We start from the raw sequence: 15,586 nt of genomic DNA on the forward strand, positions 1-15,586 counted from the left end.
TTTCTTCCCAGAAGTTTTTAATTTCAAAGGGATGATCATAAGCCAAAGCTGATCTTTGATTCTGGACCATGAGTTGCTTATAAATAATGATTGGAAATCGATTGATTATTCTAAATTTCAAATTATCACCGTTTTGGATTTTTTTTTTCCAGCAATTATTGCCGTTTTGGATACATCACGGTCAATTGCTTCTATGAATGGTAGTTCTAAAGTTGTTATGTTGTTTTTCAGGAACACATGGTTATCTAATGAAGTACGCCCTCAGGTTCATGGTAGTCGAAGTGTGATTTATCCTGTTTCTTGTATGAAATTTGAGTTTTGGCTATACTAGGTGGTGGTGTTCTTTGCTTATATTTGCTTTTGAAAACAGAGAATAGACCTGTTCATTTGCAAATCTGTGCATAAAATAATATGAATTGAATTTGGAGGATGATGTTCTGAATAGAGTTGGGAATTGATAGTAGTTTTTCTTTTTGGGCCATGGGGAATTTTGATAATTTACTTGTTCACTTTGGATTAATTGGCAGCCATGCTCCTTCAGCTGAGTTTCACCTGTGGTTGCTTTATAGTGTTTGATATGAGTCCCTTACTAAAGGATTCATCAGGATGACATGGGTAAATCTTGATACAGGAGCCGAGTCATTGAATAATTAGAAACATGAAGTTTCTTCTATAAAACTATCTTTGATTATTATGTTTTCTTAGAAGAATGATCATAATCCAATTTGAATGGATGTTGTAGTCTGTATAAGGTTATTTTTTGGATTTTTGTATTGCCTTATTCTGAATCTAGAGATTCTTGCTAAGAAATGGGCAAAATTTTTTAAATAAAATTTGAAATTTGGAAGCAATAATAGAAGTATACACAGAACTGAAGTGTTTGATTTTTCAAATTAGCGCATTGATTAGTAAATTTTTTGGGATGCTGCTTTAGTAATGGGATTCTTTGCATCTTTAAAGAGTTTTGGTTCAAGGAGATTGAAATCCCTTGGATATTAATTTTATGAATATCAAATATAGTCATTATGACACTTGAATGGTGGACTTACAGAATTACCACTGACTATCATCTTATTTGGATGTGTGAGCAAAACCTGTCTTGCTAAGGATTACTGCAAGGAACACAAGGAATTCAAGGGAAACCAAGGCAAACAAGTGAATGCAATCGAGTCCATCTTTAGTCAATTTAACTCTTGTGGCTGTGCTTGAATAGATGTTACTTGACAGGTACAAACACATGCATCCATGTAGAATAGTGCATACCTTAGGTGAATGTATACTTAATGAGATCTCCTCTACATATGTATATCTATTCTTCATACATATAAGAAGCAGATCGTAATGGTTGAATGCGTGCTTACCTTTTACCCGTGAATTTTTTTTTGTTCAAGCTCAGGGAGCTTGTCATGCTGGAATCTGTATCCTCTCCTGCAAATCGACCATTTTGTAACGGATAAAACTGAACAAGAGAATAGGTGAGATTGACATGTTAGTAGATCTCATCCACTTTCTCTATCTTTCCCATAGGATGATCCATCTGTGAGGTAGTTATAGGCATGTTATTATGTTGGTGGTAGTCTCATTGCTTGATTCAAGGGATGAAGTTTCTTGGAACTGATGTAAATCCGTAATTTTATTGATTCATTGCAGATCTTGACATAAAACATATCTATTCAAATTATTGCTGTTTGTATGGATGATGGCAGAACATAGGAGATTGATTGTTTTAGTTCAGATATGAGAACCATAGACAATACATTTATCATATCAGTTTGAGTTTGTGTTTCGTCTGCCCCTTTCATAATCTCTCCTTTTTGTTTTTAGAATTAGATTTACTTTGAAAAATAAAAACCAGTTGATGGGTCGACAATATAGATAGCTCGAGTTATTGTTCCATGGTATTGTTGAAAAGATCATTGTTATATTCATGTTATGTCTACTATATCTGTAAAATCCATTTGGTGTTGGCCTGTTATGATGGTACACCTCTTGCTACTTGGTCTGCTCTGGACTTGATGTAGGTTTATGAGTTAATTTTTGTATGCTATCAGAATCAGATAATCCTGCATATGACTGAGAATCTCAGCCAGTATATTTGATTGGATCTTACATAAATGTATTTTTACAATATATTAAAAATTTAAATAACTGTTTTCAAAACAACGAAATTATAAAATAAATTAATATAAAGAATTAATTACAGGATAAAATTTATATACTTAACATATTTTTGTCAAATCAAATTAATAATAATATTAATAATAAAAATTCATTATAAAATAAATTTTTTATAAAAAATACACATGGCTAAATTAAATTAAAAACAAACATTTTAAATATATAAAACTAATTATACAAGTTTTTCCATAATTATAGTTACAATACTAGTAGTAGTTAAGTTTTAATTATATTCTTTTTTTCAGCCACGAATATAAACAGACGCGTCAAGAGACAAATGTACACGTGTGATGAGTGATGTTATTCGTACATCGTCGCTTTCATTATTGGAGAGAGAGAATTCCACCATCACCAGTAATGATTTGCTTTTTAAAAATAATAATAAAAAGCTGAATTACTCCTTCGGGTGTCATATATAAGGTAAGTTTGCGGAGATTTATTTAATTTTATTTATAAATTACAGTATAATTTTTTAGATAATATTTAAAATATATTTTTAAAATTATTTTTTATGAGAAAGAGAAAAAATATTATATGTTATATAGAGATATATTTAAAATTTAATATATTTTTATTTTTTTATATTTTTTATTAATATTAATAAAATTAATAAAAATAATTTATAAATAAAATAAAAGGAGTACAAGATATTGGCCTCACATTACGCCTTTTTTCCTGCCTGGTCCTCAATTTCAACGAAATAAAAAGAGGCTGTCCTTGACTTTTGAGGGAAGAAAACGTAACAGTGAAAAGCAGAACCAAAGAGCTACATTTTTATTTCCATTCCCACTTCCATCACCATCCAAAGCTCCACAAAAGCAACTCATCATTTCAGTTTTCACCCTCCATTCACTGCCCTTCCCAAAAACAAAAACAGATTTTTGAAACAAACATCAGACGTAACCCTCTCATAATTTTCCCAGAAGTCCACGAGATTTCCTGAACAAGAAATGCAAGAAAGAAGAAGAAGAAGAAGAACAAGAAGAAGCACCTCGAAGGCTAAAGCATCTACATCTGGAAGAAAATAATCAATGAAGAGATATGGAAAAAGAAATAGAAGTAACGCAACGCAGGCAAGCCATGAGATGTGATAATTGATGAGAAATGAGAATAATACAAACAATTTGGACATATAGCCACAATTCACTCAGAAAACAAGAATGTGTACCTAAATTACAATACATCCATCACCGGATTTTATTCAATCTCTCTACTGCCTTCCCCTTCTACTTGTGTATAGCAGACTTCTTCCCAATAAACTCATCATTTAAAAATTTTAAAATAATAATAAAAGTTAAATAAAAAGAAAATTTAGAAAGACAGATAAAGAATTTCAACCCCTGCATCGAGTGATGCGGCTGCATCCGCGGCGGTAAGGATTTGCCTGAGCACCGGGCCGGCAATTGTAGTAGGAAGCGCCGCGTCGAGAGCACGGTACAGTGTTCCTCCTCAGCGCACCGTAGCTTATGTATCTACGCCCTGCTAGAATGCGCCGGTTTGCCTCCGAGTCCATCTCGAACTCCGACCCGAACAGCCCGTCCTCTGAAAGCAGACACTCCCCGATGGATCCGCGACACTCCGATTTCATCGGGAAGAAGCCCATTTCGCTGTCGCCGATGAAGTCGACGGTGGTTGATGAAGAAAGAGACACGTGGACGGCAAAGATGGCGCACAGCACTAGGAAACCATAGAAGCTTACCGAGCTCCCCATTTTCGTCTCTAGCTCTTCAGTTCGGCAACAGTAGAATGGAGATTGGGGTCTTCCAGGCTATAAGAGACCGTTGATGAAGATCTGCCGCTATCTTTCAGATTAATTACGATATGTGCTGCCGTCTTTGAGAGCAAATTACACCTAAGGACCAAGATTTTAGACCATTTAAATTAGAACAATCATTTGCTCTCAGATTTTGCAAGAGCTTTAATCTTAAAAGATCTATTATATGATTTGCATAAAAATTCTTTATTTTATTTTATAAAATAGATTATTGATTTTAAATTTTCAGAATTTATTCTTGTAACAAATTGGGTACTCGTTATGATTATCTCTTTTTTTAACTTCAGGCTTGTTTTGCTTGTGATTTAAAAATGTTACTATCTTTTACAAACAGTACTCACTAAATAATAATGTTTGAGTTGATTTGGGAGATTAAATCTTGTCAATGTTTATAAAATTTAGATATTTTGTCGCGATAATTGATTTAATATTTTTTAGATAAAATCATAGATAAATTATTGAAAAAAATTATAAGTTTTGCTAATTTGTTTCGTAATTTAAATCAACAGCAACAATTTTAAGGAAAAATATTAAATAAAACGCGAGGGCTACCAAGGCATCAGCATCGGTGTCACCACTAAGGCATTAAGCCAGTTGGAAGCCAGCCAATGAGTGACAATGATTATTTTGGTGGCCTATTTTTTAGTCTACATTAACCGCGTAGCATTAATTTTATTAACAATTAAAATAAGATCTTTCATAAAGATAAATGTAATTCAATAATTATAACAATTTTTTCACTACAAATGAATTAGTGCAGCATTTTGGGATAGTTATTGCATAGTTGTTTCAAGACAAAAAAAAATAATTTAAGTATCTCACAAAAAATAAGATACCAATAAACCTTATTTTTTTAATTTGTTTGATCTGCTAAAAGAGTTTTCTTAGCGGCTTCTTTGGAGAAGATTTGCTTCTTTTTTAGGTTTCATGAATTGAAGAACGGTTGCATTTTAAAGAGACAAAGCATATTTCCATTATATTTGTTTGTCCAGTTCCAATGCTTTGCCTAACCATTCACAAAAAAAAAAAAAAGTAAAAGGAGGTCAGGCAAAATTCTTTTAATAATCAATATTTTTAATTATTCTTTTTTTTTTTGCTTTTTTAAGGGAATCTGTAATTGATAGTTTTTCCCACTATCTTTTTGTTATTCCTGGGATTGGAACATGTCATTATATGGTATTGACTGTTCAGTTCATAATAAACAATTCGGTACCTTGCCGTTCTGATAGAAAGAAAAAAGTTAGGAAATCAATTCAAAGAAAAATAGGCACTGTTGAGTTATGCTTTCCCTGTCTCTCTTTACTTATTTTTATAGAAATAGCACGTAAATTAATGTAAGATTATTTTCTTCTTTTTTCAATTTTGCTCTCCATTTAATGTCATTCATCTAACAAAGTATTAGTAAGAGCAATTAATAGTTATACCTTGAAATTGTAAACAGGGATAAAAAAATATATATTGAAGTATGGTCTGGCATGGTTGAAAGTAAATTTCCAACATGATTTTTTTTATGACTATTTATAAAGTTTGGAGTCTCAATGTTATTTGGGAAAAATAAACCCCCCCCCCCCCACTTAAACCTGAATCAGTTTGATAAAATGAAAAATTAAATTGACTATGTAAGTCTGAAGAGGGAAGGAAATGTGAAGGCAATGCCTATGCATGAATGATTTGGTTGTTAACTTGACAGAAGAGAGCAGAAGAAAGAGGGATTTGAATGTGTGAAGCTGGAATTTTGAATTCCATGGCTTCAATGGCTCTGAAAACGACACCTGCGATGTGGATCTTTTTCCGTTAATTCTTCAAATTAAGGGGGAAAAAACATTGATGATTGTGCGCTTGGAGACAGCTTGAATTACTAATTTTATATGTATGTGGAACAGGTAATTTAAATCAAACTTGATAAGTTAGTCTAAACTTATTTAAAAAAAATTAAGATCTGATTTGATTATATAACTTTGTGAAAATGGAGGATATTTTAAGTCTGACTTAAATTAAATTCGATCTAAATCAATCTGACTCACCCAAATTATCAGCTTTACTTAAATCAAATGCCAAGAATTTACTCGCTCTTGTAAAAAATATAAACATTTGTTAATTAATCTTGATTTAACATATAAGTAATTCAATATATGTAAAAGATTTTTTTTTCATTTTATTACTTATATTTATTATTCTAGACATTTATATAAATATATTTCTTATTGATTATCTAGTATATTGGTAATTAGAATTAGGAGTAGAAAGGGAGAATAATATATATTTTGATGGAATGAGGATTTTATTGGTATTCAAATTTTCCCTAAAAGCTCCTCATATCAACTGTTTTTTTTTTTTAATTTAATGCACCTCCTTTTATCCAAAAAAATGTGGCATCCTTAAAACTCTTGCTCCGTTAAGTTTTATTTATGAAGCGTGTCTCAAAAAATGCTGCATTGTATTTTTATTCTCGTTCCTTTTCAATCCGGCAATTAAGCAAGTTGAGAGGTGTAAGTCTCTGGACTCTTCTGAAGGTTCCTTTTGGTACAATATTTATCCTTCAAACTTGCTCATACCAACGAAACCTTGGGATTGAATTAAATATAAATGAATGTGGTGAGAATAAAGGCACCTAATTAATTTTGCAGCCAAGTCATGAGCTTGCATCCAAGGAATCAAATCAATGCTATATAACCTTAGCCCTGAGCATTATAATTAACCACAATGGGATCCTTCATCAACATCCAAATTCACCAGCTTCAGTTATGTGTCATGGGACTTATCACTAGAGAGGTGATTTTTCATCTTGAATACAGATAGAATTGTTAAAAATGGAATCAAGCACAATTAGATACTTTCTTCGGTCTCTATCATAGAGTGCTTTATAGAAAAATTTTCTGATCATTAATAGAAGGAACTTGAAAGGGTATTATTTACATTTTTTTTAATCTTATCACTATATAAATTCATTAACTATGAGAGGTAATGTAACATAATTTTCATTTAAATAGAAGTAAAATTAAAAATTTATTGTATTTTAAGATAAAATTAATGAGTTAATAATACTTTTTGATTTCAAGGAGATAGTTATATATGCTTTATAATAGAGACAACAGAGAGTACTCATTAATTTAAAAAAATTAATTACAAATATCAATTTACAAAGTTACAAACAAGAATCTCATTTATAATGTAAGAGTTACATTTACATTTTAGATATCTTATTTCAAATTGAAATTCTTCAATTTATAATTATATATTTTCAATTCATTTTTTAAAAAATTATTAAGTTCTTAATTATCATTAATTTTATATTTTAAAATTTAGTTGTCATTCACATGGAGACAAACGCCTACAGGGGCATGTATTATGTAGGCAGGCTTTATTGGACTAAATCTATGTTTCTCCTACTTCAAAAAAATTGCCACCACTGGAAGGATATCCATCAACAATTTGAAAAAAAAATATATTGACAAGAAGGGAAATTCCAGTAATTTTAGGGAAAATATGGGGCAGAGGGCATTTTTGACTTTTTTTTTTGCAAAAAATATTCCACAAGCATTTTGGTTTGAACATTTTTTGAAAAAATAAACAAGGTCTATTAAAATAATTTTAGGATTTGGATGTCAATCAACAATTAAAACTTCATAAACACAATCACTGACTGTAATTCTCCCATAATTGCTAGCATTGTGCTTTCATTAAGACCATTCTTCAGCATCCTTGGGAAGTTGAAATTAATGTCACCCGAAGTCTTGGATAGATTCACTTATATGTGCATGTATCATAGCTCGAAATAGCCATGGAGTTAGTGGCGTGTTTCCTTTCATAATTTTGTTATTGATATTCCCAGTAATTATTATGTATTTTTGCATGAAGATAGGCTGATGGTTGCCTAGTTGCTCTTGCTTTTATAAACTTTCAAGCCTCATGCTTGCTTTCCTTATTCCAAAAAACAAAAAAACAAAAACAAAGAAAGAAAAGACCATTCTTCATGTAGATGGAAGGTAAACCAAATGGGGTTTCCGTTGCTTCGCTGAGGAGGTACATGATCTGGACCATCCATGCTTGACTTGGATGGTGCAAATTTAATGCACTTTTTTATTTTATTTTTTTCAAAATAAAAAATTTGTATAAATTGTAAATTTTTTTTTTTAAGAAATCTATTCACTAGTCTGAACATTTTAGATTTAATGTGAATGATTTACATTTAATGTCAAAGTTTTTATAAATTGATTGTCTACATATATTCTAAACATTACAAGTTATTCTAGACAATATAGGTTTAATGTTAATTTTTTTATAAAATTTTAATATTAAATTTAAATTATTCATATTAAATATGGACTGTCCATATTGGAAAACAAATTTATTAAAAAATTTTACAATACAAATTTTTACTTTAAAAATAAAAAATAAAATGTACATTAAATTTGAACTATCTAGATTAAATCAGCAAAGTGTGGAGGAGGCTTTCCTTTTTAACCAAATCCCATCAACTCCTTAAGATTTCTTTTCTACTGGATAATTAATAATCTGAATTAATTTTTTTTAGAATGAAGGTGAACGAAATTTCTGACTTTTTACTGCTCATTTATTTTACATGGAACTTAAAATTATTAGGTTTTTTTTTCAATGTTTTAAACTTTTTATCATTGAACCACGTGTATCTCTCTAGAATATTTCCATCTTTTATATATTAAAATTAAAAATTTCACCTCCATTTCCAAATTTTGATTCATTTATATACATCAAAATATTTAAATGTAAGTGTAACATCCCAATTTAAATTTTAATAGTTAATTTTTGATAAATAGAAATTTAAAAAAAAATATTTAGAGGTAAGTAAATTAGTAGGAGATGATTATTAAATCTAACTTAGAATATAATTCTAAATTTAAAAAAAAATAAATAAAAAATAAAATAATAATAATAATAATAATAATAAAATATTATTATTAAAATATTATTATTATTATAATAATAAAAAAAAGTATGAGAAAGAAGGAAAGAAAGAAGAGAACAAGATGCTTTCGGTGCTCTTTTCCCCCCGCAATGATTATATTTATATTATAATAATAAAAAAAGGAGAGAGGAGAGAAAAAATAATAAAAAAAAGATGTGGGACCCACTGAATTTTTATAAAACTCACCCGTTTCCTTTCGTTTCTTCATTCCTTCTTTCGTGCGTGAGCTTCGGCAGAGAGAGCATCTGTGAGCCAAGTTCACCGGTGCTGGGTTTTAAGGTAAGAGTTTTTAATAGGATATTTAGGGTGTGATTTTAAGCTCTTCAAGACTAAGTGTTCTAAAATTTTTTCTTAGTCATCCTTTTTCTTTGGTTTCTGAGTTTGTAGTGGTAGAAAATTTAAGATCTGGAAGAGGGATGAATTTATGTTGAATAAATATGATTTTTGAGGTTGTCAGTAGTATAATAAATGTTCTAGAGTATAAATTTATTGATGATCTTTGAATCTGTGGCTTATGGATCAAATTCTAAACTAGATCTGAAAATATATGTTGATTTATTGAGGTTTAGATGATTATTTGGGATGAGAAATGAATTATTATGGTTATAGGATTATGATTCTAAGCTAGAGACTTAATTTTTAATTTTTGGGTATTTTAGGTACGAATTTATAAAATAAAAAGAAAATTTTGATAATAGAAATTAATTTAGAAGTTGATTTTTAGATTATTAATGTTTATTGATAATTAAAAGAGGAGTTAAAAATTTTACTTAATAGTATTAACTATAGATTTGTATTAAGATTGAAATTAGAAATTATATTATATTTTTAATTCTATTATTAGAATTATTTTATTAGTTTCAAAAATTGAAACTAATATTTATAAATAATATGTTATTTTGTAGATTGTATTACTGATGAAGATTGTGGTGAGAGAGAAATTTTAAGGAATAATTTATTGAAAAAGCCACAAGGTAACCATGCTTTTAATTTGTGATTAGTGTTACTTCATGTTAATTGGGTGATTATTGAGAAAATTATGAATTTTGTAATATTGTATAATTGTGCAATATTATTATGAATTTGTTTAATTATTGTGGGAGGTGTTGGGAGACTTGCTATTATTATTGTATTTATGTGCCACGTGGTACGCCCCTATTGGAGCTCAATAGGTGGCTTGTAAGGGCTCGAGCTAATCTACCTTTGGCCGGGTAATTTAGCACCGAGTGAGGGCTACGGCTCGAGGTTAATGGAGGGATATAAGGATGGTTGTTTGTGTGTATTGTAATATTTCTTATATTTGTTGAAATTATATTATTTTTAATTTTCACTTAATAAGTACACACTTAACTGTTTGTATACACTATCATAAATTGGCTTTGGTTACTGGGACTTTTGAGTCTCATTATGTGGTTAATAATTTTCAGGAGAAGAGCCACGAGTGACACGTGGAGGAGTCCCAGAGGCTTAGTGGTATAGATCCACTGTCTCTTTTGGGTATTTAATTTATGATTTATAATGTGTTATATTGCCAATATTAGGACTTTTTTTTATTGTCAATTATATGAATATATAAATGTAATCATGCCTTTCAAACTATTTCTATTTTTGGTACAATTTGGATGACTGTAATTTTAATATTTGGTTTACTTTGGATTGGTTAAAATGGGATGATTATAAGGCCAAATAACTGGCTTGTGTTGAAAATTTATTAAATTGCTTATTTTACTTGTTGGGAGTATAAGTATGGACAAATGTGATTTAGTTTACTTGTTGGGAGTATAAGGATGGACAAATATGATTTAGCCTAATGGCATGTGGGAGGTAAAAATTTATCTGAAATGTTATAGTGTGTGAGTTGAAGCCAATTATAAAATATTTTATATTGAAATTATTGATATAAAAATGTATTGGGTGGCTGTAACCCAACTATGATTAAATTAAATTATAAAAAAAAAATTTGGTGTGTTACAGTAAGGTTCCCCTTTGTTTACAGCTGATACTCTGATAGTTTCTTCCAAAAAGAAAATTGCAATAGATTGTCAATTCTTTTTTTTTAAGGTACAATACTTTTGGGCTCAATAACGGGTACGGTTGCCAAGGTCCAGCCAGACAACTAGTATGAATTATTTGGTCTTCGTAAACTTGGGCCTAAGCCGGGCCCATCCTGAACTAAACTAGGTTTTCCTCTTTTATAATGAGTCGCCTTCTTCTCTCGCCTCCACTAGTTCCTCTGACTTTCGAGTTCGTCGCTTCCTGCGGTACGCTCTCTCTCTTCCCCCACTTATTTCATCTTTTCGTTGTTGCGTTTGCTTGTTCTTATATTTATCGTATTTTGATTTTAGAAGTAGCTTTATTGCCGGAATTTCTTATCTTGTTCCGGGGATTCTCCATTTGGGGAATCTATCTGTGACATTGGTCAAACTAGGAAGTACCACGTTTTTTCTTACTTGTACTTTATTGGTGGTGGATGATTTTTCCCCTTAAATATTGTTGCTTTATGATATCTATAGCGGAATATGTGAATAACCAGTATAAGTAAATCTGTTGTATCGTGTTCGAGTCCTCATTGAGTCGTAAAGTGTGTCTATTTTGGACCTCCTGTAATTCCTTTTAATGCTTTAAGTTTGGGTTGATTTTCTGGAGGTCTCAATTATGAACAAATTGTCAAACGCGGTCTCTTAATTGGCTGGAATTTTGCTTTGTCAATGCTTGGGTTCTTACTTGCAGAATACATAGTCAATATATTTTCTTCTGAATGTGGTTCAGTTCTCTAGACTTTCAACAGACGAGGTAATACAGTCTCATAAAAGATGCAGAACGAGGAGGGACAGATCACCGAGCTTTACATTCCAAGAAAATGGTATGCATCTAAATTTGCTCAAGTTTTTGGTCTTTCGTGGGTTCACTGTTCTTGTTGGAGTTCGAACTAATGTATACTGCATGATGCAGCTCCGCAACAAACAGACTGATCACTGCTAAGGATCATGCCTCTGTTCAGATTAACATTGGCCATTTGGATGAAAACGGTATCTATAGTGGCCACTTTTCTACATTTGCCCTATGTGGTTTCATCCGTGCACAGGTCCGCTTGCCTTATTTGATCACATATTTATTTATCTGTTTTTGTAGTGAAGTGTTCTATTCTATTACCATATTTTTGTGTCTGTCCTTTGCTAAAAGTAATGTTTTTCAAGAAATGGACTGTATTTTGAATTAAAGACGTGGTGCTATCTGTACGGCATTCCACCTTTGTATTAAATTTCTGCTGCCTGTATATGAATATAGTGGTATGTTGCTTTTGTTGCTGAAATCTTTTGTGTAGCCAAATGATCTATCAAAGAACTTTTTAGGGTTCATTTCTGATTTTCTGTCTACTTGCCCGCTTCTTGTTTTAGATCTACCGAGGGAAAGATTGTGGTATAAAAACTAGAATATAAATGATAAAATCATTACCGAAGCTTGACATAATGCCTCTTCACTTATGGAGTTGTTTTAGGTTGGGTAGGAAGGTTATGATATCTCTCTAAGTATATCCTAATGTTCTACCTTGGCAATGTTACTCAAGGAATGCTATGCAGTAGATATTCTTGTTTAACATGATACTATGATATGGTTCTGATATTGAATGGGCAAGCAGAAGGTGTTTCATGCTTTTAACTTAAAATCTTAATTTGCATTTCCAGGGAGATGCTGACAGTGCATTAGATCGATTGTGGCAGAAGAAGAAAGCCGAAGTGAAGCAACAGTAGAAGAGGAAGCTAGGATTATCAGTTATAAAAACTGAAGAACTAAAGTTGAGAGTTGATATGTTTTTTAGCTATGAATGTGCTGGCACTTGTTTTATTCCTGCGCTACCTTCTAAGAAAAGTTGCCTTTTGACTTGTTAATTCTTGACGGATTTTTGGGCGCTTCTCTAATTTTTCATCTTCCCTAGTGTGGTCTTGTTTATGGTTGTACGGAAAAATACAATATTTTTCGACTCACGAAACAAAGCAAGCTTAACCATTTAGTTGGTTTAGCAGAAATAGCTAGTTTTTTTTTTTGGTCTGTGGGAAAGAGGGCAAAGGCTAGGTGGGTATATTAAAGTTAGTCAAAAAGGGTAGTCAAAAAGGGGATTGAGATCCCAATACATCAGAAGAAACAAAACTCCTAACAAAGCAAGGGGCAACAGCAAATAAAGAAGAATATGAGATCCCCTCCTTAGCTAACTTATCAGCTACAAGATTTATATACTGAAACATAATTTCCCAATCCCACTGAATCATGTTAAGGATCTCTAGCAAAACCATGCCACCCATATTGGTGACCCCCCTGTACATTGTATTTGATCTAAGAGGTTTCTGCCATCAGATTCCAGTATCACCATCCTAAAGCCAAAATCCCAAACTATACATTGGCTTCTGTGCTTCATTGGCACTGCAAGAACCTAGATGATGACAAAGTCCAGCAATCCAATGCCCAGTGTGATCTCTTAGAACACCACTGTATCCATTTTGACCATTACTGATGGCTATGGCTCCATCCACATTGAATTTGACCCAGTCACTAGGAGATGTTAAGTGGGTACTTATGTTAGAATGATTGAACTCATTTAGAATGTCCCGGGTAATAAAGTTCTTCTAACTTAACATAATCACAGTCCAAGGATCATCAGGTTTTTGGAAATTGCAATAAAACATATAACTATTATGCCATTTTCATAATTTCCAAACTACGATGCCCCATAAAAGTCCCAATTCCTTAGTAAATCTAGCACCAAAATTTTGATTGAGATTGGCCTCAATTCAGTCCTTTAGAGAAGTAGAGAAAAAAGATAGAATGGTACGTCTACTTGACAAGTCTCCTCCAAATTTGTTGAGCATAAGAACAATCATGTGTAATGTGGAGAATGTTTTCCACTTTAGTATTGCACCAATTACAACACGAGCTTTTCCAGGCATTTGTAGGTAGATGAGCATGAAAAATTTGCCATAAAAAGAAACAGATTCGCTCTGCACGTTGCCACTTCCAAATACTTTTGAATGTTGAGTTATAAGTAGTGGATGGATTCTTTTCAATTAGGCAGTGGGTGCTCTTGACAGTGCAGAAGCCATTTTTATTTCCACCCCATATCATAATGCCATTCCCAATAGATTCCATGGGGGCAAAATGGCAATCAATTTTTGCTTCACCTCCACTGAGACAGTTGTAGCAAGCCAAATATAATTCCAGACACCATATCCAGTCCAATCTACAACCTTGCTTTCCAACTCCCCTATGTCAATGGTCTCAAGCAAACATCTTTGATTTTTTTTTTCTTATCAGGGAACAGCCAGAAATCATTAAAGAAATGTACAAATTTACCATTGCATATTTGCCATCTTGTCACTTCGTCTAAAATGTCTTTTTGTTTATAAATAAATTTCCATAGTGCTGAATTACCACCTTTAGTAGCAAGGAGCTTAGCTTCATTTTTTAGCATATACTTTTTTGCAAAATACTCATACAGAGTTTCTTGTTTCCTATAACAAGATTCCAAGCCAACTTAGTTCCAAAAGCTTGATCAACTAAAGTTAAGCGCTTGAACCCCAATCCTCCATGTGCTTTAGGGAGGATTAAAGTATTCCAACTAAGCGGATGATAAGCATGCGATTGTTCTTTGCCCCAAATAAAATTTCTCTGTAGCTTCTCAATCTCATGACATATTTTGACCAGCACCTTTGCTATTTGCATCAAATATGTTGGAATAGAGCTTAACACAAACTTAGCTAGAGTGGCTCTTTCGACTGTTAAGAGACAATTCGCTTTCCACCCATCCAGCTTAGTTTTGACTCTATCCACAATATAGCTGAATTTATCCATCTTCTTTCTATTTCTTGTATGTGGGAATCCTAAACACACACCAATTTCAGAAGATACTTTCATCTCAGTAGCAACTCTAATCTTTCCTCTCAGGTTTGGTGCCACCTTTGGAGAGAGAAATAAAGATGATTTGTGCTTATTAACTTTAGCACCCAAAACCCAAGAGAAAGCATACGGAAGCTTGTTTCTTTGACACCTCACCAAATAAGAGTAGATTGTCGACAAACATAAGATAGGGCACCATCAATCTTTCTTTTGTTACAAAAATTGGTTTCCAGTTCCCTGCTTCCACTGCATCATTTATGATATGGGATAACCTATTCATACACAACACAAGCAAGAAGGGAGAGATGGAATCCCCTTTGCAGAGTCCTCTCTTAAGATTAAAGTAATGAGATTGTTTCCCATTCCATAAGTCATTATATGAGACAAAAGAAACACAATTCATAATAAGATTAATGAAATTGGAGTTCAAACCAGCCTCAATAACTACTTGGTGCAGAAAATCCCATTTGATGCCATCATAGGCCTTTTCCAAGTCGACCTTCGTTGCTAAAAGGCAATGTCTTCTTCCAACTTTATTCATGGTGTGCATCAGTTCTTTCCCTAGTGTAATAGTATCTTGTATCTGCCTCCCTGGTGTGAAGTTGGCTTGGAATGGTGAGATTAAATTATCCATGACTGCCTTCAACCTTTTAGTGATTATCTTGGTAATACACTTATAGTGCACCGTACACAAAGCAATCAGTCTAAAATGGGAGACAAATTCATTCTCTTTTAAGGATTAGTGAAATGAGGGTCTTGTTTGCTTCATTCACTAAGATGTTACCCTCCTTAAAAACCTT

General features: G+C 32.1%; 2 protein-coding genes and 1 long non-coding RNA gene across 4 annotated transcripts; 2 read left to right on the forward strand and 1 right to left on the reverse strand.

Annotated features, from left to right (window-relative positions):
* Nucleotides 1-3,238: 3,238 nt before the first annotated feature.
* On the reverse strand, nt 3,239-3,966 carry LOC129309859 (protein RALF-like 33). The gene has a single exon (XM_054951606.1). The coding sequence runs from the start codon at nt 3,887-3,889 to the stop codon at nt 3,512-3,514; it is 378 nt and encodes a 125-aa protein (XP_054807581.1). The 5' UTR covers nt 3,890-3,966; the 3' UTR covers nt 3,239-3,511.
* A 5,157-nt stretch (nt 3,967-9,123) lies between these two features.
* Nucleotides 9,124-10,711, forward strand: LOC129309553 (uncharacterized). The gene is made up of 3 exons (XR_008592927.1): nt 9,124-9,176; nt 9,803-9,871; nt 10,325-10,711. It is a non-coding gene; the product is annotated as an uncharacterized LOC129309553 (long non-coding RNA).
* Nucleotides 10,712-11,088: 377 nt separating this feature from the next.
* On the forward strand, nt 11,089-12,925 carry LOC129309552 (40S ribosomal protein S21). Of its 2 annotated transcripts, none has more exons than XM_054951164.1 (4): nt 11,089-11,158; nt 11,675-11,760; nt 11,850-11,982; nt 12,584-12,925. In XM_054951164.1, exons 2-4 carry the CDS (start codon nt 11,711-11,713, stop codon nt 12,647-12,649), a joined length of 249 nt encoding a protein of 82 aa, XP_054807139.1. In that variant the 5' UTR covers nt 11,089-11,158; nt 11,675-11,710; the 3' UTR covers nt 12,650-12,925. The 2 variants fall into 2 exon arrangements, with proteins under 2 accessions (XP_054807139.1, XP_054807138.1); XM_054951163.1 differs by having other exon boundaries at nt 11,097-11,158; nt 11,667-11,760.
* Nucleotides 12,926-15,586: the final 2,661 nt, after the last annotated feature.

Source organism: Prosopis cineraria, unplaced genomic scaffold, assembly GCF_029017545.1.
Source record: "Prosopis cineraria cultivar Desert tree isolate PC_DT_omini unplaced genomic scaffold, ASM2901754v1 PC4, whole genome shotgun sequence".
Classification (NCBI taxonomy): Eukaryota; Viridiplantae; Streptophyta; class Magnoliopsida; order Fabales; family Fabaceae; genus Prosopis; species Prosopis cineraria.